The sequence below is a fragment of the Zalophus californianus genome, chromosome 15 (assembly GCF_009762305.2).
Source record: "Zalophus californianus isolate mZalCal1 chromosome 15, mZalCal1.pri.v2, whole genome shotgun sequence".
NCBI lineage: Eukaryota > Metazoa > Chordata > Mammalia > Carnivora > Otariidae > Zalophus > Zalophus californianus.
The window spans coordinates 7383181-7410548 of NC_045609.1; the positions used below are offsets into that span (position 1 = coordinate 7383181).

The 27368-nt window shown below is 38.6% G+C and overlaps 1 protein-coding gene across 7 annotated transcripts in view; it reads right to left on the reverse strand.

Annotated features, from left to right (window-relative positions):
• Positions 1–601: 601 nt before the first annotated feature.
• ATAD1 (ATPase family AAA domain containing 1) overlaps positions 602–27368 on the reverse strand; it is a 70768-nt gene continuing 44001 nt past the window's right edge. For 4 of the 7 annotated variants that reach the window (XM_027593007.2, XM_027592978.1, XM_027592985.1 and 1 more), the window contains 5 exons: positions 24542–24648; positions 19080–19169; positions 9040–9090; positions 4006–4139; positions 2145–2288 (listed from right to left, as the gene is read on the reverse strand). In XM_027593007.2, the coding sequence (XP_027448808.1) occupies positions 2168–2288; positions 4006–4139; positions 9040–9090; positions 19080–19169; positions 24542–24648 (503 nt within the window). In that variant the 3' untranslated portion in view covers positions 2145–2167. Of the gene's footprint in view, positions 2289–4005; positions 4140–4244; positions 4336–9039; positions 9091–19079; positions 19170–24541; positions 24649–27368 lie in introns of all 7 variants that reach the window. The other 3 variants (XM_027593016.2, XM_027592970.2, XR_003519801.2) reach the window with 2 other exon arrangements.

Below are 27368 nucleotides of genomic sequence, written 5' to 3' on the forward strand. Positions count from 1 at the left end.
TGCTCCACTTGGTAAATGAGCAGCAGAGGCTCGGAGGAGTTAGGTCACTAGTGCCCGGGACAGGGCTGGTTAACGGGGAGCCTGGATTTAAACCCAGGCTGTTCCACTCCACAGCCAGTACTCAGAACTGCCGCCCACAAGGGAATACCCCAGAACCCAGCACCCAACTACCTGTGTCAAATGCATGTCTGCAGCAAGCACAGATTGTAGAACACTAAAAGTCCTTCAGACGGATATAAAAAAGTGTCCTCCATTACTTTAAGGCCTTAAAGATGAGTCAAGGTTGATGGGATTAGTGTCTCTAACTTCCTTTGGTGATTAAAACCATGATCAACGTGGCAACTATACTACTGGATATTCTGAATTTAAGAAAGGACATGAGAGACAGCTCCTCTTATTGTGAATCAATATGCCATCAGATTAAAATCAAATCCTTACTGAACTCCTTACGGAGACACAATAATGACTGGATACTAGAATGTATGCTAGAGGCGTGTGAAAGCTACACAGCGAGATAAAACACTCCGAGGGCAAGGTTTATACACTAAGAACAACCCAGAAAATGTTACATACCTGAAAAAGACCAAGAAGTAGAGAAAAATTTAATAGAGGATCCTCTTTATTACATATTTATAAAATAATAGTATAATATAGTCATTAAAAATGGAGACGAAACTTTTTATTTTTGGTATCCTGTGTTTTGCAGCCAATTTTCAATCACCGTCACCCTGTTCGTGACTTGCTTTCTGCCCTGGCCTCTACCCCACCCGTCATTCAAAGCACAACAGAATAAATGCTCCAACAGGTTCTGTGAGAGACTTCCTATCAAATAAATTAATCCAATAACTCACGAATAAAGACAGAGTTTTCAAAGAAATACAATAAAAACAAAACTATATGAAGCATAATTTAATCTTTCAGATGGTTCACAGAAGGCACCTCAAGATCATATTGTGCCATTTTCCTCATGCGGTGTGTTTAAGTGCCTGTAACAGAATTCTGGTTAGTGAAATTTTAGACAAAAAAAAGTTTCCTATGTAGGGCACATAGCATCGAATGACTACGGATACAATATGGGGCTTCTGATGTGTACATCTGTACTAACTAGGGCACAGTTTATAATATGCTCAGAAAACTTTAAAAATTAAAGTTACAAAATGAGTATTTTTAGCACATTTAGTAACAGCTACTTGTTTTAAACTATCATTTCATTTTTGATGACCAAATTATATTTGACCATAACTAAAGAACGTACAACTTTAAAATAACATTAAAAAACCACGGTTACAACAGAACTATGTCCGATGAAATGAAGAAAGGACAGTCACATACACCTGCTGCTGAATGGCACCGTGGTGTTTCAAAGCCATTCGTGGGCCAGGCTTCCAATCCATGTGTCGGGGTATCGATCTGAAACACGTCTCTACTCAGTGTGCTGCCAAAAGGAGGTGAAATCCATGTGAAATCCGTCCTGATCACACGAATGCCTGACAACCATTCAATGCTCATCACTGAACCAGTATTTTTATTTGATTATCCTGATACTGTAACAGTGGAGACACATCCGGAAACGGAGATGGGGCGGACTGCAACTATTCCACTGCAGAGTGATGCTCGACTTAAAAAAAAAAAGCTGAAACAAAGGAAACAACTGGAAATGGCTGAATCACCGTACCTTAGACACAACCATAAATCTTCGTTTTGCTATATACTGTTTGGTACTTTCTGATTCAGTAGTTGGGGTAAAAAAAAGTTTCGTATTCAAACATATCTACATAATATCAATATAAAATGTGTGAATATATACATTTAATACACACACACACACACACACACACTCACATCCCCCTTTCTCACGAATGACTCAGTGAATCATCTTTGAGACCAGCTTAGATGCTCTAAGGCTGCAACGTATGGCTACAGAGGTCAAACACAAGCACCCACTCGGGCTGGATCAAACTGTTCCTCCTCATGATTTCTGACAAGTAGTAATACCGCTTACAACAACTGTTTCTCAATAACTTAGAATTCAGAGTATAAAACCAGTGTTGGGAACATTGAACTCTCTCACTGGGTGAAGAACATTTCTCTTTTCATTCTATTTCCACTGATGGTAAGAGAGCGCATCGAACTAGATCACACTGAACTGTACAAATGATCTTTACTCTTAATCTAAACAAACATGTGTTAAAACATTCTGAAAGGCCGCATCCTTTGATTTCTTCATTTTTTCAATCGCCCGATGCAGGTCCTGTTGTTGCACGGGCCGGATTTCATCCTCATCGTGGCTAAAACGCAAACAAAACCACCAGATGGTCAAATGACTGGAATATACCTCTCTCAAATATGCTACCCAGATTAAAAACCTGACGTCTCTTTCCCATTGAAGACCCCCAAAGATAGCCATAGTTAACTGCTGCATGTGAATTCCTCCAGGAATTCTCGATGCAGACGAAAGTCTGGGGAAATTGTTAAGCAGCACTGACTGCTGGGAGGCAGGAGGCCAAAATGGCCGGTCATAAATACACATCTGAGATGTAGGAATGAAAACCAAACACTGCACACTAAGAATCACGGGCAGAGCATTAGCATAACGGGAAAATGTTAGTTACAGGTGTGTGGTTGATCTAAACGGGAATGGAATTCCAATCAAGGAATCGTAAGTAGCATTCATGGCCATATATTCATGTATATATTTAGCATGTGACAAACTGAAAACAGAATTCTTTGCTATTAAAAAACCAACCACTCTAAGTCCTCCCCTCTTTAATAATAATATATAATGTCTCCTCATAATTTACAATACTTCGGAAAATACATTTGGGGAAAAATTATGATAAGCCAAGTCTATTAGCCAGATTTTTCATACTGAAATATAAAATTTTCAAAGGCTTTGAAGACAGCAGAAAAAGAGGACCTTCATTAGTAATGTAATTTATTCACACAAAATGTATTCATAGGTTGGTTTTTTTTTGCCTCTCTCCTCATATCTTATACATAAGAATAAAAACCTGTGGAAAGCAGACTTTTGGCTACAAGCAGAGGTCAAAAGTATTCCCAATGTTATCGACAGGGGAGCTGGATAATCTGGCAGCAAGTAAATGAAGTAAGCCTCTCTCTAACAGGGCCCCAGGGAGCACTAAAGGCAGGTGCAGAACTAGCGCACACACAGCTAACCTTTCTACGCCAAGGGACACACTGCTGGTGAAGCTTGCTATGGCAATGAGCTGTAGCAAGAGGCAAATCCAGGTCCTGTGGAGTGAAAGCCTCAGGGGGGAGGAGAGAGGGGGCCTGAGAAACAAAAGGGCAAGAAGTGGAGAACTCATTCACCACAGGCCCAGGAAGTACACCGGTCTGCTAAGAGTTACAGCAACTCCTCAGAAGGTCAGTGTTTTGAGGAGACGCAGAGCTATGCTGGCCCAGGGCAAGGGGCCTTTCGGGAAGTGGTTCACCAGGGCTGACTTATTCCGGTTCTCTAGTGTCTCTGCTGAAACACATGAGTATGAATTGGTTTCTCAAACTCCTGCTTTGGAGTTGGCTGCAGTGACAACAGTTTCTTTGCTTAGTAAACATGTCACTGTCAACAAGCTAAAGTCTAACCCCCAGCCAAGGCCCTTACCCCCATTTACATGTGAAATTCCTGCAAGACAACAGGAAATGGGATTAGGAAGTTAAGGTGCAAAACAAGCCAGGAGTGTTGGGAGAACCCTGCTCTCCTAGCAGAGGTTGTGAGCCTAAGCTCCTGTCGGCCTTCTGTGACCGGGTCTCTGGATGTGCGGTAGAAATTCAGCTTTTGTTTCTTTCTCTGCATTCCAGAGCCTCCCCATGACCCACGTCCCCAATTCACTTTCAGAACTTCCCTTTAGAAAAAAAGTCAATTAATAAAGTTGGGGCAAGTGTTCATTCAAAGTCCACCTTTGATTCCATAAGCACGGTTGGTATTGTAAAGAAACGTGAACTAACCTAAAAGCTCTACAAGGGTTTGACAAATCTCAGAGACCGTACCTTTCTTCAGACGTAGAATTCACATACTCCCTGACACAGAGGAGGGCCGCGTCCCTGCACATCTCCTTCAGGTCACTGCCCGAAAAGCCATCTGTTTCCTGGGCAACTTCGAGCAGATCCACGTGCCTGTCCACCTTCAACAGAGAAAAAGGAATGTAAAAAATGCTGCAGAGCATCTCTCCAAACATGCTTCTTTTTTTAAAAATTTTTCTATTGTTATGTTAATCACCATATATTACATAATTTGTTTTGGTGTACTGTTCCATGATTCATTGTTTGTTCATAACACCCAGTGCTCCATGTCCAAACATGCTTCTTGAAGAACACATACTGGAATAGCAGGAAAGGAGAATCATCAGTTTCTAGTCTTTACCTTAACCATAAAAGCTGGAATTTTGAAATTTAATTTTTGTTAACTGTCACTATGACTGTAATAGCAAAATAAAGCCTTCCTAGACATACCATGCAGTGCCCAGGAAGAACAGACAGGCAAACACCGTCGGACTCACTATGATCGGACCTCTCTATTCTCTTCCTCTGTGTCTGAGAAGACTTCTTATATGTGTACCTCAGCAGTCAGACACAAACAAGAATCTAAATTCTCTACTGCTTGTAATATTTGTGAAAAAGTACATGCATTACGCATCTGTCCTTCCACACTCATGGGACTGATGGACACTACCGACTTCAGGACAAGCAATGACAGAGACCGCAGGAGATGGGAAGCAAAGTATGTGAAGAGCACATGTTAAATCTGGGTGGTAGATTTAAGGTTATTTGTGTATACACTTAAAATGTTTTATGAATTAAAAAACTTAAAAAACACCTTCCAAATTATACTGAGATGTTAAAAATTAGTCTTCCTCCCTTAAACAATCAACACCTCCACCCCATCTCTTGACCACTCCTTTGTTGGACCACACTATGTTCTAACCATTCACAAGTCTTGTGCATGACACAGTGATAAAGTCACAAAGATGAACAAATCAAGTATGAGAAAGGATTGAAAAGGAGAAGATTCCAGTCACTGGGGAAGCAAGATGAACAGAGGTCGAGCACCATAATGGTTAAGAGAAAAGGCTCCATCACTCCTTTGCTATGTGAGCCTGGGCAATGTATTCTATACCTTCTCTGGGTTTCAGTTTCCTCAACTGTAAAAGAGCATTACTATGTATGTGCTCCTTAGATGGACGGAGGATTAAGTAAAACAATGTCTATCTCACCACTATGCTAGGCACATGGCAAATACTCTAAAAGTAACACTTTTTACAAGATAATAGCTATCAGACAAACCATGAAGTCATGAAAACTGTTTTCACTAGGCAACTAGGAAGGCAGCTCCCAAGTTAAACAAGGTTTTGAGTCTCAGGAGCAACACTGGCATCAATCAATGGACTCCGAGGATAGCCCGGACACAGCACCCACTTGTGTGCGGTTACTGCGTCTACCGTGGAGGGCGCACACGCAGGGCACTCTCAGCACCTCACATAATTCACTTAAATTCTCAAAATGATTCTAGGAGACTGTTGGCATTACCATCTCCTTTCCCAGTGAGAAAAATAAGGACGTAGAGACGCTCAACAGTATTTGCCCAAGGTCACCCAGCCAGAGGGGGAGGGGTCAAGCCAGAATGTGGGGGGCCCTGGGGTCTGTCTCCAAAGCCCAAGCCTGTGAACTACTCCTGCTGTGTTATGGAAAAGGTCTAAACTCAGATTCATTTGTAGAAGGAAAACCCGGATCTCCTCACTACAGAGACAGGATACCTGTATAAGGTTTCCATCTTATTACTTCTAATTCTTTTTATACTTTAAACTTAAAGCCAAAATCATTACCCTGTTTTAAATGAGCGAGTTGTGTTAAGGAACTATCAATAAAGAAATGTGAAAGACTAGAAAAGAGTATCATCTGAGGCATCTTTTAAGAGAATTACAATAATTTCCTTCAGATTCTAGTGAAGCAACAATATGCCTTCAGCATATAAATACCAGCTAGTGGGAAATAAGATGTTCCCATGTCGACAGTTATCCAGAAAGCATTCAGAAGTATTGTGAATCATAAAACTGGAGACTAGTTCTTTGTGCTTTAAGAAAAAGAACGCTAAAAATTCCTTATACCCATGACAAATGTAATTCTAAAAGAATGTCCAAAGATGCTACTGTTAAAAAAAAAAAAAGCAGAATATGAAATCCAAGTTTAGAAATAATGAGGGGTTTAAGTTAGATGTGAAAACATTACAGCCTGTGTAAAGTATGACTATCTTATGAGACAGAGCTTAAACTGTATCATTTATATTCGTCATCTGTACATAAGTCATCCACATCATCTGTATGTATATCCAACCACACAAGTTAACTTCCGGCAATACCATCCTTCATTACGTTTTTTTAAATTAAATAATTGTATTAACTTGAAGTCTCTACAAAATTTTCAGCAACTACCTTCTAATACGTGATAAATTTCAAGCCACACCACAGCCATCCTAATTCAAAAGAACTCGTGGAATTATTTTATCTTTTTTGTTTTCTTCCCTGAACTGCTCATTGATGACTCTTTGTTAAAGGTTTACCAATTAAGTGTCCTTTACCTAAACAGCAGTACAACTACACAATGTCTTTTTGAAAGCAGTCATCGAATATTCAGCTAAAAGGCAAATGTAATTTGTTGATTTCTCACTCATATAGGACAGGAGTTCCTTACCCAGAAAACATGGAAAGTTTTAGGAATTTTCCTGAAATTGTACAATATATTTCATGTACATGTAGTTTTTAAGAAAAGACTACACAGTGTTTATCTCTTTTATTAAATGGCTCTATCATCACCACAACAGTAATCTCTATAATTTGCTAGGTTCTTTAAACTTTTGCAAATAGCATATATGTTTTCTTTGATTGTTTTTAAAGGAAAAAATGAACAGGACACTACTGAAAGATAAGGGAGAAGAGTGGAAGAACCAAAAAGACATACCTGCTTTTGGACAAAGATTCAACATCAAAAAGATCTTAATTCTCTTGAATTATGATCCATTAAAAACACTAGTGTTTGTTTTTTATTGAATAAGACAAATTAATTCTAAAATTCATACAGAAAAATCAGCAAAAATAGCCAGAAACTTTGGCCAGGGGACAAGGGCACAATCCAGACCATAGGAAAATGTGGACAAACCCAACTTGGCTGTTTCAACAAATAAACTGAAAGAAGGTGGAGGAAAAGAAGAGAGAGATGAAGGAATATTTACAGCCTGTAGATTAAGAGATTGAAAAACTATCAAATAATTACCAATTATGAACTTTATATGGATCCTGAGTCAAACAAATACATGTTAAACAAACAAACCATTTAGGAGACGACAGGAAATCTGAACGGACGAGGTAGTCAATGATAATAATGCATTATTGTCAGTTTTTTGTTAAATGTAATAATGTTTATGAGGTTAAGTCAAAAAAGTTAAGAATTCTTTCTTTTAGAGATACAACTAAAGTAAACCTGGGAGGTGGGGAAGGAGGGGAGAGTTGGAGCAGAATTAGTGACCCAAGGATGGAGACAAACCACAGAAATACAAGAATCCCTCGCTATGGGAATCTATTTGTTTTTTTTAGTTTGGATATAGCAAGTTCAAATAGTGAGTTTATTTAATTTTTTTTTAAAGTAAGCCCTATGCCCAACGTGGGGCTCAAATTCACAACCCCAAGATCAAGAGTCACATGCTCCACCGACTGAGCCAGCCAGGCACCCCTCAAATAATGAGTTTAGATATGAAGTTTAGGATAGTGAGGAATACGATGTTATTCAAAACTCAGAAACCATAAAGGGGGAAAAAATCCCGGTAAATTAAAAAGGACAAACCAGGAAAAAATATTTTCAAATCATATAAACAAGGCAGAATCTCCCTAATGTATTAGAGTTCCTATAAATCAGTAAGAAAAAGAACACTGCAATAGAAAAATGGGCAAAGAATATGAACAAGTATTTCACAGAAAAGAATTCAAGTGGCTCCTAAACATACTCATTTCATCCCTAAAAATACAATGAAATACCATTTTCTACCTATCATGTCGGCACAGTTCCACAGCATTCTGTTGGCAAGGCTACAGTGGAAGAGGTACTCTAACATTGCTGGTAAGAGAGGAAACCAGCACAGACAATTTGGCAATAGTTACTAAAATTATAAATCATATCCTCTGATCTAGCAACTCCTCTTCTGGAAAATCCACCCTACTAATATTCCTGCAAAAGTGTAAGGAGACATGCGTACAAGGCATTTTTATAACAGTAAAATATCAGAACCAACCTGAATGTTCTCCATTATGGCGTTGATTAAATAAATTATGGTATATCCATACAGTAAAATCCTATGCAATGCAAAAAACAAAAAAACCCCAAAAATCCAAAGAGAGAGAAAGAACAAAGACACTATACGCTAATATGGAAGGATCTCAAAGATGAGTGAAAAAAGCAATGCACAGGACAGTGTATGCAGTTTATTACTATGGTTTACGTAGAATAGGGAAGAGGAATAATAGCATATTCTGATTTGCTGGTATAGACAATGCCATCTGAAAGGATACAAAAGAATTACAGGAGAGGAAGCAAGATTCTTCCCTGAATACCATTTAACGTACTTATTTTAATCCTGAAGCATGTGACCTTAAATACACAAACTATTAAAGATTTTGATCATACCTTCTTAAATCTAAATTCCAACTTCAAAAAATACTGTAATTAAATAAATTTAAAAAAAACCTGCATAGTGCTGTACAAAAATAAATGTATCTTATATAACTGGAGAACAGTCTGAAAATATCAAAGATTTTAATCTATAGATACGAAAACACAGGGCTTTAAAAGAAGCAGACCATCTTTATTAAGTTCAAATGCACCAGGGTTACTGATGTGCATGAACGGCCAACAGTTTTACAGTGATTTATGCCAAGTACAAAGCTGTTTATTCTCAGGTTACTTTTTCATTTCCCTCTAAAATGGTTTTATAACATAAACATATTTATAGGATGGGGAAAATTGAAATTCTCTACTTACATTTTCATTTTTCAAGATGAGTTTCAGGATTGCTTCTCTTTGTTTTAGAGCCTAAAACCAGAATAATTTCCAGTTAGCATTAAAAAAAAAAAAAAGATCAATTGGTTTTCCTAATATTTCTTTTTTCCTCTGTAAACCATCTGACAGTACCTACAGGAAATGACAGAAACTCTAAAATATTGGCTTAACCAAGGTCTAGGTTCTAGACTGTAATCGTCTGTGCTCAACCTACTGAATTCCAATCTTCTTATTTTGAATCCCCAGTGATTAGCACAATGTCTGGGGAAAAACATGCCCTTAAATGTTTCTTGAGTGGGTGAATGAATACCTAGGACGACCAATGTCTTTCCCCTGTGGCTCTGCAAATTTCCTTTTCTTTATTCAGGGAACTTCTGAGAACTTAACACTGCAGTAAAATTTTTACCATTAACTGGAAGAGATGGCAACAACACCCCCTTGGTTCCTCCACTTGAACCTGTCACTTCCATGCTTGCTAATTCATATTAGTTTTTGTTCAGTGTTGACAGTACATTTGTTTATATGCTTTTCCCCCCAGTGATGGTTCACAGTATTATACCAGGGAATAGAAGCTTTTATGGAATATCTTACATATATGGTAAATATAAAAGCTTTTTAAATAAGTTACCACGGCTGAACTCATTCTTATTCCCAAGGCACTGAAAAACAGAGCTAGTTATCACTGAGTATCAAATCAAATGAGCAGAAAACAAAACCAAACCCTGCTGCTTCTGTAATTCAAGAGTGTTAAGTGTGAAGGTAAACTTGTTATGTTATGTGATCACCAATAACTACTTTTTGTTGACAATCTAATTTGGAGAACCGTTTTAAGGTAAGGTTAATCATATACTTTGACACCATAGTTACAAAATAAGAAAAAACTACCATATAAAGTGTGTGTATTACTCACTAAGAACAGAATAAAAAGGGGGTTACAAAAGCCCAGTTTTTACATTAAGAGCACACAAATTTTTAACAAATTTGATAAATTCTGTTACAGCCCATTTTGATAACTTAGAACTTTAGCAAAGGCTACCTTCCATGCTGTTGTGTCCTATGCTCATTCTACTGTACATCAAAAACCTTTGTTTTCTCTTGGACTACAAGTAGAGATTCTATCAATTTAATCTTTGTCTTCAGAACCACTGAGGTAAATTATTTTTCTTTAAAAATGTCCGTCTTGCTAACAAAATAAAAGTGAAATTCTTGGTTGAAGCACAAAGTTCATCCACAGATGGCAGCAGCCTACTTTTCCGGCTCTCCCTCCACCTGTTTTCCGGAGGTCCTAAGTGAACTACCCCCAGAGGTCAGCATTAAACATGTGCTCCCACACCTTCTTGCCTTGTTCATTCAGAGAGCCTTTCCCCTGCCTTGCTTGCATATGAAATTCCTGCCATCCTTTAAGGCCCCGCTGGATTCTGTAAAGTTTACTACTCAGACAGAATTATTAGTTTTCATCATCATTTCAGGTTCTCACAGTTCTTTAAAGGTACTTTTGTAAAGTACCTTTTATGTCATTTATGTATGTCTGCCTTTCCTGTGACACAGAGTGGTGGATGGGGGCTGTGTTCCTTCACCAGAGCCTGGCAGGTGCCTGACACATACACAGTGCTCAACACTCATCAAACTCAATTCTAGGGACTCCTACATCAAGTTAGAAACTTCCTTCATTGATTTCTCGGGTACATTTTCTAACAGAGTGGCTAACTTTGTGCATACCCTCAGAAGGGCCAGAGGCGGTAGCAACAGAAAAGAAGAGATCAGAGCAATTCTAGAGGCCACCATCATCAATGTTAGGAGACCATGTTTACTGCCACCGAATGGCAAGCTGCAGAACATACAAGGGGACAAGTGGTTTTTAGCCAGAGACTGTAAGCGCTATTAAAATATTTTTATTTCAAAATCTGAAAGGAATGACACTGAGAGTTCCTCTACACAGCTATACCCGTACCATGCTGATCATATGGCACACATATTCACTTACTAACCCTATTTCCTTCTTCAGTCGAAAGGCACATAAAATTCAAGATGTGAGGACGTTGTGAAAAAATTAGATGGTACGGTTAAGTTATAATAATCGACCTGAGGATATTCCTTAACTAACAAAATAAAAGAACTAGAAAGGAGATAAGATAGCACTGGTTCAAGACTGCCCTTACACCTGCATTAAGTTAAAGTGCAATACCTTAGCAAATGGTTAACCATTAATCCTAGCAAAGGAAAGCGCGGCAGCAGTCCCAGCCGAAGTGAGTATTATCAACTGTTGTATCCTACTGTGGTCAAGGTTTTACAACAAAGATTGATTTAAGAATCTGAGATACAGTGACAAGTAGGCTTTTTTAAAATCAAGACTTTTTGGAGGAGGAGCAAGATGGCGGAGGAGTAGGAGACCTAAACTGGGTCTGGTCCCAAGAATTCAGCTAGATAGGTGGCAGACCATTCTGAACACCTAAGAACTCAACAGGAGAGCGAAGGAAAGAATAGCAGCAACTCTCTGAACAGAAAAGTGACCACTTTCTGGAAGGTAGGACGTGCGGAGAAGTGAATCCAAGGCGATATTCGGGAAGATACACGGCGGGGGGTAGGGAACCTCCGTCAGCCGCTACCAGCAAGTGATAGAGCAGCAGAGCACAAATTAGAACTTCTAGAAGTCTGCTCCGCTGAGGGATGTCGCTCCAGTGGCTAAGCGGGGGTGGGGGGGTGGAACCCTCGCATAGAAAGACCAGGGGTGCCTGAGTGCGGCAGAGCTCCCAGGTATCGGAGCGGGGAAGCCGGCTGCAGAGATGGAGCCGAGGAGTGTGCTCTCAGCTCGGGGTTGCCATAAACCGTGCTCCGCGGCACAGTAGGGCCACTGCTCCTCCAGCAGGGACCCAACAAGTGGCAGATGGGGGGAGACTCCCCTTCCTCCCGGGGGAGGAGCGGCGCGGGAGCCCACCGCAGGGATCTGCTGGGTTTGGAGACTCCAAACGGGATCGTGAGCAAGAGACTTTAGAAACGCTTGGTCACAGGCCGGGTGAGCACAGAGTGCGACCGGAGACCGGGGAGACGGGACTGATTGCTATTCTCTGGGGACGCACTGAGGAGTGGGGCCCTGGGTTCTCGGCTCCTCTGGGGTGGAGACTGGGAGGCCATCATTTTCACTCTCATCCTCCAAAGCTGTAGGGAAAGCTTGCAGGGAACAAAAGCTCCCGGGAGCAAACCTGAGCAAATGACTTAGCCCGGCCACGGTAAGGGCGGGGCAATTCCGCCTCTGGCAAAGACAGTTGGGAACCAGGGCAACAGGGCCCTCCCCCAGAAGATCAGCAAGAACAGTCAGCCAAGACCAAGTTTACCGATCAATGAGAAGGGCTGAACTCCAGCACTAGGGGAATACAGCACACAGAATTCATGGCTTTTTTTCCCATGATTCTTTAGTCTTTCAAAGGTAATTTTTAAAATTTTTATTATTTTTTCTTATTTTTTTCGCATTTTTCTTTTTCCCTTTTCAACCAACATCTTAACAATTCCTTTTTTAAAAATCTTTTTTAATTTTCATTTTTGGAGTCATATTCTATCCCTTCATTGTAGTTAACCTTATTTTTTGTATACATATATGTTTTTCTCTCTTTAAAATTTTGGGATAGTTTCTTCTAACAGACCAAAATATACTCTAAATCTCTAGTGTATGGCTTTGTTCTAGTCTCCTGCCTGATCACACTTTTTTTAAAAATTTTCTTTCTTTTTTCAGCCAACTTCCTATCAGTTCCTTTTATGAACTCTTTTATAATTTTCATCTTTACAGTCATATTCCATCCCTTCATTGTATTTATCCTTATTTTTGTACATATATGTTTTTCTTTAAAATTTTGGGAGGCAGTTTCTTCAAACAGACCAAAATACACCCAGAATCTACTATGGGGCTCTGATCTAGTCACCAGCCTTATCATATTTTTTTCTTTGCCTTTCTTTCCCCACCAGTTTCAGGTCTCTTCTGATTTCTTTAGTGTATATTTTTTGGGGGGGCCATTGTTACCCTTTTAGCATTTTGTTCTCTCAATTTATCTATTCTCCTCTGGACAAAATGACAAGATGGAAAAACTCACCTCAAAAAAAAGAACAAGAGGCAGTACTGACTGCCAGGGACCAAATCAATACGGACATTAGTAAGATGTCGGAACTAGAGTCCAGAATGATGATTATAAAGATACTAGCTGGGCTAGAAAAAAGCATGGAAGATACTAGACAATCCCTTCCTGGAGAAATGAAAGAACTAAAATCTAAAGTCGAAATCAAAAAGGCTATTAATGAGGTGCAATAAAAAAATGGAGGCTCTAACTGCTAGGATAAATGAGGCAGAAGAGAGAATTAGTGATATAGAAGACCAAATGATGGAAAATAAAGAAGCTGAGAAAAAGAGAGATAAAACGCCTACTGGATCACGAGGGCAGAATTTGAGAGATAAGTGGTACCATAAGATGAAACAATATTAGAATAATTGGGAACCCAGGAGAAGAGACAGAGGGGCAGAAGGTATATTGGAGCAAATTACAGCAGAGAACTTCCCTAATTTGGGGAAGGAAACGGGCATCAAAATCCAGGAGGCACAAAGAACCCCCCCTCAAAATCAATAAAAATAGGTCAACACCCTGACATCTAATAGTAAAACAAGTCTCACAGACAAAGAGAAAATCCTGAAAGCAGCTTGGGACAAGAGGTCTATAACCTACAATGGTAGAAACATTAGATTGGCAACAGACCTATGCACAGAGACCTGGCAGGCCAGAAAGGACTGGCATGAGATCTTCAGAGCACTACATGAGAAAAATATACAGCCAAGAATACTATATCCAGCTAGGCTGTCATTGAAAATTGAAGGAGAGATAAAAAGCTTCCAGGACAAACAAAAACTAAAGGAATTTGCAAACACAAAACCAGCCCTACAAGAAATCTTGAAAGGGGTCCTCTAAGCAAGGAGAGCCTAAAAGTAACATAGATCAGAAAGGAACACAGGCAATATACAGTAACAGTCACCTTACAGGCAATACAATGGCACTAAATTCCTATCTTTCAATAGTTACCCTGAATGTAAATGGGCTAAATGCCCCAATCAAAAGACAGAGGCTATCAGACTGGATAAAAAAACAAAATCCATCGATATGCTGCCTGCGAGGGACTCATTTTAGACCCAAAGACACCGCCAGGTTGAAAGTGAGGGGGTGGAAAACCATTTACCATGCTAATGGATGCCAAAAGAAAGCTGGGGTGGCAATCCTTGTATGAGACAAATTAGATTTTAAACCAAAGACTATAGTAAGAGATGAGGAAGGACACTATATCCTACTTAGAGGTCTATCCAACAAGAAGATCTAACAATAAATATCTATGCCCCTAACACGGGAGCACCCAAATATATAAGCCAATTAATAACAAAATCAAAGAAACACATTGTCAACAATACAATAATAGTAGAGGACTTGAACACCCCCCTCACTGAAATGGACAGATCATCTAAGCAAAAGATCAACAAGGAAATAAAGACTTTAAATGATACACTGGACCAAATGGACTTCACAGATATATTCAGAACATTCCAACCCAAAGCAACAGAATACAAATTCTTCTCTAGTACCCACGGAACAGTCTCCAGAATAGGTCACATCCTGGGTCACAAATCAGGTCTCAACCAGTACCAAAAGATTGGGATCATTCCCTGCATATTTTCGGACCACAATGCTTTGAAAGCAGAACTCAATCACGAGAGGAAAGTCAAAAAGAATGCAAATACATGGAGGCTAAACATCATCCTACTAAAGAATGAATGGGTTAACCAGGAAATTAAAGAATTAAAAAAATTCATGGAAAACAAATGAAAATGAAAACACAACTGTTCAAAATCTTTGGGATGCAGCAAAGGCAGTCCTAAGAAGAAAAGTATATAGACATACAAGCCTTTCTCAAGAAACAAGAAAGGCCTCAAATACACAACCTAACCCTACACCTAAAGGAGCTAGAGAAAGAACAGCAAATAAAGCCTAACCCAGCAGGAGAAGAGAAATAATAAAGATCAGAGCAGAAATCAATGAAATAGAAACCAAAAGAACAGTAGAACAGATCCACGAAACTAGGAGCTGGTTCTTTGAAAGAATTAACAAGACTGATAAACCCCTGGCCAGACTTATCAAAAAGAAAAGAGAAACGACCCAAATAAATAAAATCATGAATGAAAGAGGAGAGATCACAACCAACACCAAAGAAATACAAACATTTATAAGAACATATTATGAGCAACAATATGCCAGCAAATTAGACAATCTGGAAGAAATGGATGCATTCCTGGAGACCTATAAACTACCAAGACTGAACCAGGAAGAAATAGAAAACCTGAACAAACCCATAACCAGTAAGGAAACTGAAGCAGTAATCAAAAAATCTCCCAACAAACAAGAGCCCAGGGACAGATGGCTTCCCAGGGGAATTCTACCAAATACTGGAAGAAGAATTAATACCTATTCTTCAGAAACTGTTCTAGAAAACAGAAATGGAAGGAAAACTTCCAAATTCATTTTATGAGGCCAGCATCACCTTGATCCCAAAACCAAAGACCCCATCAAAAAGAAGAATTACAGACCAATATTCCTGATGAACACGGATGCAAAAATTCTCACCAAAATACTAGCCAATAGGATCTGACAGTACATTAAAAGGATTATTCACTATGACCAAGTGGGATTAATTCCTGAGCTGCAAGGTTGGTTCAACATCCGCAAATCAATCAATGTGCTACAATACATTAATAAAAGAAAGAAGAACCATATGATCCTCTCAATAGATGCAGAAAAAGCATTTGACAAAGTACAGCATCCTTTTTTTTTTTTTCAGCATCCTTTCTTGATTAAAACTCTTCAGAGTATAGGGATAGAGGGTACATATCTCAACGTCATAAAAGCCATCTATGAAAAACCCACAGCGAGGGCGCCTGGGTGGCTCAGTCGGTTAAGCGGCTGCCTTCGGCTCAGGTCATGATCCTGGAGTCCCGGGATCGAGTCCCACGTCAGGCTCCCTCCTCGGCAGGGAGTCTGCTTCTCCCTCTGGCCCTCTTCCCTCTCGTGCTCTCTATCTCTCATTCTCTCTCTCTCAAATAAATAAATAAAATCTTAAAAAAAAAAAAAAAGAAAAAGAAAAACCCACAGCGAATATCATTCTCAGTGGGGAAAAACTGAGAGCTTTTCCCCAAAGCTCAGGAACACGGCAGGGATGTCCACTATCACCACTGCTATTCAACACAGTACTAGAAGTCCTAGCCTCAGCCATCAGACAACAAAAATAAAAGGCATCTGAATCGGCAAAGAAGTCAAACTCTCACTCTTTGAAGATGATAGGATACTTTATGTGGAAAACCCAAAAGACTCCACTCCAAAACTGCTAGAACTCATAAAGGAATTCAGTAAAGTGGCAGGATATGAAATCAATCCAGCAGCATTTCTATACACCACCACCAAGACAGAAAAAAGAGAAATTAAGTAGTCGATCCCATCTATAATTGCACCCAAAACCATAAGGTACGTAGGAATAAATCTAACCAAAGAGGCAAAGAATCTGTACTCAGAAAACTAGACTACTCATGAAAGGAATTGAGGAAGACACAAAGAAATGGAAAAAACATTCCATGCTCATGGATTAGAAGAACAAATATTGTGAAAATGTCTATGCTACCTAAAGCAATCTACACATTTAATGCAATCCCTATTAAATACCACCAACTTTTTTCAAAGAAATGGAATAATTCTAAAATTTGTATGGAACCAGAAAAGACCCCAAATAGCCAGAGAAATGTTGAAAAAGAAAAGCAAAGCTGGTAGCATCACAATTCTGTACTTCAAGCTATTACAAAGCTGTCATCATCAAGACAGTATGGTACTGGCACAAAAACAGACACATAAATCAATGGAACAGAATAGAGAGCCCAGAAATGGACCCTCAACTCTATGGTCAACTAATCTTTGACAAAGCAGGAAAGAATGTCCAATGGAAAAAACAGTCTCTTCAACAAATGGTGTTGGGAAAATTGGACAGCCACATGCGGAAGAATGAAACCGGACCATTTTCTTACACCACACACAAAAATAGACTCAAAATGGATGAAAGACCTAAATGTGAGTCTGGAGTCCATCAAAATCCTAGAGGAGAACACAGGCAGCAACCTCTTCAACCTCAGCTGCAGAAACTTCTTCCTAGACATATTGCCAAAGGCAAGGGAAGCAAGGGCAAAAATGAACTACTGGAACTTCATCAAGATAAAAAGCTTTTGCACAGCAAAGGAGACAGTCCACAAAACCAAAAGACAACTGACAGAATGGGAGAAGATATTTGCAAATGACATTATCAGATAAAGGGCTAATATCCAAAATCTATAAAGAACTTACCAAACTTAACACCCAAAGAACAAATAATCTAATCAAGAAATGGCAGAAGACATGAACAGACATTTCTCCAAAGAAGACATCCAAATGGCCAACAGACACATGAAAAAGTGCTCAACATTGCTCGGCATCAGGGAAATCCAAATCAAAACCTCAATGAGATACCACCTCACACCAGTCAGAAGGGCTAAAATGAACAAGTTAGGAAATGACAGATGTTGGCGAGGATGTGGAGAAAGGGGAACCCTCTTACAGTGTTGGTGGGAATGCAAGCTGGTGCAGCCACTCTGGAAAACAGTATGGAGGTTCAAAAGTTGAAAACAGAACTACCCTATGACTCAGCAATTGCACTACTGGGTATTTAACCCAAAGATACAAATGCAGGGATCCGAAGGGGTATGTGCACCCCAATGTTAATAGCAGCAATGTCCATAAGAGCCAAACTATAGAAAGAGCCAAGATGTCCATCAACAGATGAATGGATAAAGAAGATGTGGTGTGTGTGTGTGTGTGTGTGTGTGTGTGTGTGTGTATCTCCACACCATGGAATATTATGCAGTCATCAAAAAACCGAAATTTTGCCATTTGCAATGACGTGGATGCAACTAGAGGGTATTATGCTAAGTGAAATATGTCAATCAGAGAAAGACAAGTATCATTATGATTTCACTGATATGAGGAATTTGAGAAACAAGACAGAGGATCATAGGGGAAGGGAGGAAAAAATGAAACAAGATGAAACCAGAGAGGTTTCATAAAAGACTCTTAATCTCATGAAACAAACTGAGGGTTGCTGGAGTGGTAGGGGGGGTGGGAGAGATGGGGGGGTGGGTGATGGGACACTGGGGAGGTTATGTGCTGTGATGTGAATTGTGTAAGACTGATGAATCACAGACGTGTACCTCTGAAACAAATAATACATTATATGTTAATAAAAAAAAAAGAAGATAGTAGGAAGGGAATAATGAAGGGGGGGAATCGGAGGGGGAGACGAACGATGAGAGACTATGTACTCTGAGAAACAAACTGAGGGTTTTAGAGGGGAGGGGGGTGGGGGGATGGGTATTAAGGAGGGGACGTATTGCATGGAGCACTGGGTGTTATATGCAAACAATGAATCATGGATCACTACATTAGAAACTAATGATGTAATGTATGGTGACTAACATAACATAATAAAATTTAAAAAAAAAAAGGAAAGCACTGACTACGACTGCCAATAATGAATCAGATCAATGGCCGTTGTTCCTCCAGTCAGCCTTCTGAAGGGAAGGATGCTTTAACGCCAGTGCTCCTAATTTCATCCTGTGCTAAACCAAAACCACAGTCCGGGTTTTCTACCTAACTTCCCAGGTGACTTGCTACATTCTAAAAAAAAAATCACACAAGTAGCTAAGCTAACTTGGGGTAATTACAAACTTTGAAGAGAAGCAAATAACACTCATCTTAGGAAAGTAAGAAAGAAGGAAAATAGAATGGAGAGTGGAGAGGACAAATAAGCAGGAATTCTTGCCCCGTTCCTTTCCCGCCTATCATAAATAATAAGTCCGATTAAAGAAACCATTCCTTTCCTGTAAAAAGCGGAGTATTTAACTGTGCATAACATCAATCAAAACCACTCACAGGCTGGTTGATATGAAATCTTGTGGGCATTCTTCTCATGATGGCTGAGTCAAGATCCTGAGGACGGTTAGTAGCTCCCATCACTATGACCTGGGCAGATAAAGAAAACACAAGGTATCACATCTACCAGTAATGGCTCCTTTAGGATGTTATTACAGAGCTTAGAAGATACAAAAATTAAGGAGCGTTTAAATCTTCTATAAGAAATGATTTTAGTCCAGTATTACTCAAAAATTTATAAATACAAATCAAAGTTAATCCTAAATAGATCAAATCATAGCAAAGCTGGTAAGACTGAAGCATTTCACCAGCCTTTTTGTAACTAAAGTGACATGCTGTTCAGTTAACGAAGAATTATAAAGATTTAAAGTAAAAAAGGTAGTATTTTGCAGTACGTGGTTCTCTATGGCTGCAGGATGAATAACTAAGAGCCATGTATGTTACAGCTTGGGAGGCTATATGGGGGGGTACTTCAAGTCCTTTGATATTAATACAAAGGAATCATTTCCCCCGAGTCCGAGGATTCTGGCGATAAGAAGAGATAACTGGGTACTTTTCCCTCCAGATTTCACATCACCATTTCAGGGCATTTATCAGCACTGCTGGTGACATCTTCTCAATGCTATAATACAACCTCAAGCAATCAAACTTTCAACCAGGGCAAGAGAATAAGAGCAAACATCAAACATAAGAGCAAACATCAAAATGCTGGGTAGAATTTAAAAAAAGAAAAAAGAATGGGGTGACTGGCTGGCTCAGTCAGTGGACAGTGCAACTCTTGATCTTGGGGTCATGCATTCTCTACCCAACCTGTAGAGATTACTAAAAAAAATAAAAAAGTAAAAAAAAAAGGGAAGAAGAAAAGAAAATCCAATCTCTGGGTCTGTATCACTTTCTTTATAAAGGATGTGGACATGAAAAATCAACACAAATAAAGACAAAATATCCAAAACAAGTTAATTTCTGAAAGTCTTCAATATTACCATTACCGTTGGTATTTCTGTATAACCCAACAATGGCCCACATCTGCTACCCAAAATGCAATTTAATGGTATTCTAATGAAAACTTTTAATATAATTTTATTTCAGCCTAAGAGGTTTTAGATTTCTGAAATAATCTAACTCCAGAACATGTTGAAAGACCCACTAAATCTTATATTCTACTTCTACTCTTTACATTTAATGACATTCAAGAGCCAGATTATTTTCAATTTAACTGTGAGAGGTTGCCACCTAGAGGGAAAAAATGTAAATACAAGCAAAAATTTGAGAAATGTTAGTTCCACAATATAATGCAATTTTGTATTTAAGTTGTCCTAAAATAAAAATATTAATGCTCTTATTTTTCCAATTTATTGACTTTCTACAACCCTATAAAATTAATAAGGTAAAATTTCTATGAAACGTAAAACCAATTTTTTTTTTTTTTTTTTTTAAACGTAGGATCTATGCCCAGCTTTACGCAAAGCCCAACTCGGGGATCAAATCCTGGGCTGAGATCAAGAGTCGACCGCTTAACCGACTGAGCCACCCAGGCACCCCAAGACAAAAAACAGTCTTTTAAAAATGATCGAAGGAACTGTGTAAGATAAAGAATGAATATAAGTACATTTTGAGATAGAGCGTATATTAAGTGTTAAAAGAGTTTCAAAGTGGGAAGCTTGTGGAAGACTGGACATATCAGATTGTAGAGAATCACAAAAGACATTGTGGCTGAGGCAGTACTTTAAAAAACCTGAAAAATGGGCTGTATTTTGAGAAACATTCTAGGTAAACAAACAGCCTTTTAAAAAACAAAAGCCAGTATGGAAGATAGGATGCTAAAAACTAGGATCAAGGAATTTAAATAAATCTAGCACAACATGATGTAACAAATACATATAGGATGGTAACAGATATTCACAATGGTAAAAAAGCAAGAGGGATCCAAACTACCTGTTTCACTTAAAGAAGTTTTTTTTTTTTTTTTTTAAAGATTTTATTTATTCAACAGAACGAGAGCAGGAGAGCACTAGCAGTGGAAGTGGCAGAGGGAGAAGGAGAAGCAGGCCCCCTGCCGAGCAGGGAGCCCAATGCGGGGCTCGATCCCAGGACCCTGGGACCCTGACCTGAGCTGCAGGCAGTCGCCTAACCAACTGAGCCACCCAAGCGCCCCAAAGAAGTTGTTTTAAGGAGCAATTATAAGAGGCAAAAACGGATAAACTGTACACAATACGTTAACTCTAATGCAACTGAGCTAAAATTTAAAATGGGAAGACAGAGTAATTTTTTAGTATTTAAGCAGAAAAATTAGCGCTTTAGTAGACTTTTTAGAATCTTTATGTCTCACGTCTCTGCAGATGAAGAACATGTCATCAGTTAACCTGGATTTCCAGAACTGGTGACAGGTTGACTGGGCCACTCAGCGATTTTTGTTTCCACTGTGGCATATCATACACACAAGAAAGAGCACCGGTATTGGGCTGGATCCATAACAGAATAGACAATTTTAGAGAAAAGCTAACTGGTTCATATGAAAAATATGTCTAAAACTAATATTCAAGTTAACAATATCAAATTTAATCCCCTCAACACACAGAAAGGGAAAAAAAATTGTTACCAGAGTTTAACAAAAGCCACATCTTTATTTGCTCCTACAAATATAGATTTATCACAACGAAAACAGTGAACAACTGTCAGTGTAATGAAGAATCATGGTTCTGAAAGCTCAGTTTTAAGCTGTATCGTATCAGACCCGTGCTGTGTGGCTCTGGAGTATACTTGATCCAATTGCTGCTATTTCCATGACTTTTTTTTTTTTTAAAGATTTTTATTATTTTTATTTATTCATGAAAGACAGAGAGAGAGAGAGAGAGAGGCAGAGGGAGAAGCAGGGAGGAGCAGGGAGCCCGATGCAGGACTCGATCCCAGGACTCTGGGAACATGACCTGAGCCGAAGGCAGATGCTTAACCATCTGAGCCACCCAGGAGCCCCTTGACTTTTAAAACTACACTCTGTTACGGTATAATATGAAACAATTTTCTCTTACACGGGCTAACTAAGTGCTTTAAATACTGTTGCCCAGGAGGATAATCAGTGTTTGTAAACCTATAAAGTATTACCATTGAACAGCTTTATTAGCATCAATTATTGATAAAAATTATTCCTATTAATGTCACCTAAATTTATCTAAGTTGTGCTTTCTTCTCTAATCATCCAACAAACACTAAAGGCAACTTCCCTTCATAATGAAATTGTGTTTTTATAAAGGGGATGTAGGACACGTGGCTTAATGTTCTCCTTGAGAATGTTTTCACTTTTGATTTATGGTAATGTGGTGGGCGTAGGAGATCCTTAAACCCTCCGGCTATAAAACAAAAATAATGAAGTATAAAAAAACCTCAAATTAATCAACAAATCTGCAAAAATGTAAAGGAACTGAGCTGAGCCAGCAGTGAAGTCTACGGATAAGGGAAGTAAGAAGCAAGGGGAGAAGGTCACCATGCACCACGTGGAAATGTACAGATCTTAGACAGTGGGGTATACACTGGACACCTTACAGGCTTAAAGAAAAGAGACCACTCTACATAAAGCTGGGACTCATGAAGTACTAGGTCCTGAAAAAAGTGGTGAAATACTAGAAAATTCATTCAGGAGAGTCAAGCTTTGGTTCTTGGAAAGGCATAGAAACACATAAACATACACACACTATCTGAGATTTCAGGTTTTTCACCAGCTAACATGGATCTTGGATCTGAATCTACCTATTGGTATTGAAAAAAATCTGGCAGAAGACAAATACAAAATTGTCTTTGGGCCGTTTGGGCCATAAGCCTTCAACACAGGTTCTAAAAATTCAGACAAAAAGTTTTACCAAATATGATTTTTCCTACGAAATCACAAAACACACAGGAAATAGCCACCATAAACTCAGAACAAATGACAGAACCAGATGTGCAGTCATAGGTTAGAATTGTTGGATACAACTATAAAATTAGTATTTTAACACATTTAAAAGAATAAAGAAGGTATCAGAAAAATCATAAGCAAATACTTACGCAGTAAATATATACCAGGTAAGCTAAAAGCACTTTACTCAGATTCCTTGAAACCCTACAATGGTTCTGAGGTGGATCCTACCCATCCCCTTTTACAAACAGTTCTCTCTCCTTTCAGATACAGAGTGTATTATATATACTGTATTATTTGGCCAACACACAGCTAGTTGATCCCAGGGCTTTAGTTTTCTAATCCAGTGGGAAACATGAGTTGATGGGGAAGAGCCCATCAAAACTGACCAGGCAGACTTCAAGAAAGATCTAAAAGGATTTCTAGAACTGAAAAATACAGTAAGTGAAATAACAAGCTCAATAAAAAGATTAAATAGCAGAAGAGATACAACTGAACCTAGAATTAGCAAATTAAAAGAAGTAAAAGATCACCCAGACTGTAGCACATAGAGAGAGAAAATATGAAAGAGAAGTTAAAACACATGGAATATAAATAAGGTACATCCAGCTGGCATTCCATAAGGAGATCCCATGGGGAATGGCGGGTAAACAATATTGGAAGAAATAATGGTTGAATTTTTTAGAAGTGATAAAAGAAATGATTCTAAATACAAAAGGGCAAAAACAGATTACAAAATAGGAAATACCTACAAAAGTTAAAACAGTAACCTTTCCAATACTTTTCCATGAGATATAAAATAGGTGATTCATGAAAAAAAAAAGAACAGAAAAGTGGTTCTAGAACTTGCATTTCCAGTAATAATGGCAGAAAAACAAACATGCCAGGTGAATTTTTTTTTTAATTTTCTTTTAAAATACATTATCGTTCTGGCAAAAAAGTATGGAACATTCAGAGGTGAAGAACTAAGAGAAAATGGGAACCCCGAAAGGTAAACTGAACCGTACAGGTGCATTCCCTTCGGGGCATATCAAGGGACCTAGTTCTGGTGCTCACAGCCCTGCAGGGAGAACAAACAAGGCCCAGGCTAGAAGACTGTCTTTTATAAAATTGGATCCTGAGGAAGGTGCATCTGGCAGGAAGTGGGAAAATGTGTATGTTCCAGCAACTAATGAAAACAGCAAAAGGAAACGAAGGTCAGTGACCGAGGAATGGAGAGTAAAGATTTATGGTAAGGGTCTAAAGAAACGTTCATACAGGACCCACAGCCACTAGGAGGAGTCTAAAAACTCCAAGCAGAGGCTTCACCCTGGTTTTCTCTTCTCTGTTGTATTTGTTTCAGATACTTAGGTAATCTTTTAACACTTTCTTTAACATGAAGCCCTCAAAATGGATGAAAATGTGCACAAACCACGCTATTAGATCCCCATCACTTAATAAGTGAAGTTATTAAAAAAAAACACATACTTTTCTAAAAAAGCCTATGAAGTAGCCCAGCAAATCTTCTCTTACCTGCGCCCCCCTCCCCACCCCACCCCCCGCCACAAGCTGGCAGCAGAGTTCTTTCACACACCTGGCAGCTGTGATCGGTGTCCAGTCCATCCCACAGACTCATAAACTGAGCTTTCATCATGGCTGTGGCTTCATGGTCAGAACTTGAACGGTTTCGCAGAAAGGAGTCTAGAAGGAGAAAGTCCTCAGCCTTAGAAATACTGAATTATTTACTCTTCCTAGAACTTCAAATCCTTAATCAAAAGCTGACAATTTTGTGAAAGAGTACAAGAAAAAGAGTTCAACTATGCCTTTTCACACATTAGTCTGATACAACAATTCTGGCAAATAACTGGGCAAATTAAAACACAATCAACTCCCAATCTTCATTTCTTTCCTAAAAATACTTTCATGCCAACATATTTAAAGTAGTACAGGAGCTGGTACTGAGAGGCTGGAAGAAGATCAAGTAGTGTCTTGGAGGAAGGTCTGTGCGCTTTGGCCCTAACTTTCCAGGTTATCTGCATCTTATGTATTCTTAATTATGGGGTCGCATTCTTTTTCCTCACATACTTTTCCTGGAAATAAAGAAAAATGACATTGGAAAATGTCAAAACACTACTAAGTGGGAAATGCGGGACAGAAAATGGTTTCAAACACACGTGCTAGCATGCATGTGTGTATATGTTATGTAATGTGAAAAAGCCTTTAATAAAAGTACACCAAAGGGCGCCTGGGTGGCTCAGCTGGATGGGGGACCGCCTTCGGCTCAGGTCATGATCCCGGAGTCCCAGGATCGAGTCCCACATCGGGCTCCCTGCTCGGCGGGGAGTCTGCCTCTCCCTCTGACCCTCCCCCCCTCATGCTCTCTATCTCAAGTAAATAAATAAAAATCTTTAAAAAAAAAAAAAGAAACCTGTCCCATCTAAAGGGGCAGCTGGAAAAAAAAAAAAGAAAGTACACCAAAATGCTAATTGCTTTAGTTCTTTCTCAGTCATAGACTTAAGGACAATTCAAATTTTCCCTTGAATTATTTTGTCTTCCCAATTATCTACAAAGAACATGAAATGCTTTTGAAAGGAGGGAAAACATTTTCCTTCCAGAATGAAAAGACCTGGAAGACAGGACATCCTGAGAATGAAAAAAAAAGACAGTAAAAACAAATCCTGGATTGCCTAGTATAATCCTATTCCAAATGTTTTCTTATATCCCTTCAAATAAATGGCATTTCTGAGTACATTTAACATTTCTGCATTGAAACTACAACTTGAAGTCTGTCAATCTATATGTGCAAGTAGCTCAGAAATGCTTTGCAAAAGGTCCATCCAGGCTTTAAAAAAAAAAAAAAAAAAGCTTTTTTTTTTTTTAAGTAATTATGGCAAAACCACAATACCCCAAGATGACAGAGTCTTCTGATGGCAAATATATATCCTGGATTTTCTTACGTAGTTCCAATTTTATACAGTCTGTCCCATTGTTGGACTATGTACCAAACTAACCCATCTACTCTGGATGTAGAAAATGCTGTCATTTTTAAATTGCTTCTTTTTAAAGATAATATGTGTAAGGTACAGCCACCTACCTAACCACCACAACTCTGCTATTAATTAGTCCTAAATTATCTTCATTACTAAGAGGCTGGTTCTGGCAAGACAGCTGCTTAAAATAATATGAAAAACTTAAAAGTGCTGGATAAGTATAAATAACCTAACTATATCAGTAATTAACATTAAATGGAGACGGTCTTAGAATACCCATGTACATGGTTAAGAAATTAGACTGCATTAAAAAACAAACAAACAAAAAACAACAACCCAACTGTCTGCTGCTTACGAGATACACTTTGAACCTAAGAGCTCAGATGCTGAAAAGAATGGAAAAAGATATGTATGTAAATACTGACAACGTGGAAAAATGTATTATTTTAAACTTAATGCATTCCCGACAAATGGTGCTAGAACAACTAGAAATCCATGTGCAAAAAAATATATCTAGACATAGACCTTATACTTTTTCACAAAAATTAACTCAAAATGGATTATAGATCTAAATGTAAAACACAAAACTATGAAACTTCTAAAAGATAATACAGGAGAAAATCTAGGTGACCTTGGGTTTGGTGGAGTTTTTACATACAACACCAAAAGCATAATTGATCAAAGAAAAAAATGGTTAAGTTGGACTTTTATTAAAATTCTGAATAAAGAACCCCCAAAAAAAGAAAAAGAAAAAGAATTACAAATTTTGCCCTGTGGAAGACACTGTTAAGAGAAGAAATAAGCCGCAAAATGGGAAAAAAGATTTACAAAATACCTATCTGATAAAAAAACTGGTATCCAAAATATACAAAGAACACTTAAAATTCAACAATAAGAAAACAAACCAGTTAAAGAATGGGCAAAAGATCGGAACACACACTTCACAAAAGATAACACAGATGGCAAATAAGCACATGAAAAGATGCTCAACATCATATGTCATTAGGAAATTGCAACTTTAAATAATAATGAGATACCACGATATGCTTAATAGGATAGCTAAAATCCAAAAAACTGGTAATATCAAGTGATGGGAGAGGATGGTGAGCAACAGGACCTCTCAAATAAACGAGTGGAATTGCAAACTTGTATAGCCATTTTGGAAGGCAGTTTGGTAATTTCCTACAAAGCTAAGCACAGTTTTACCATACAATCTAGCAAATGCACATCTAGGTATTTACCCAATTGAGATGAAAATGTATGTCCACACAAAACCTTGCAAATCACTGCTGTTAGCAGCATTATTCATCACTGCCCCAAACTGGAAGCAAACAAGATGTCCTTCAATAGATGAATGGATAAACAAACAGTGGTAAAACCATACAATAGCATATTACTCAGCAATAAAAAGAAATGAGCCACCAAGCTACA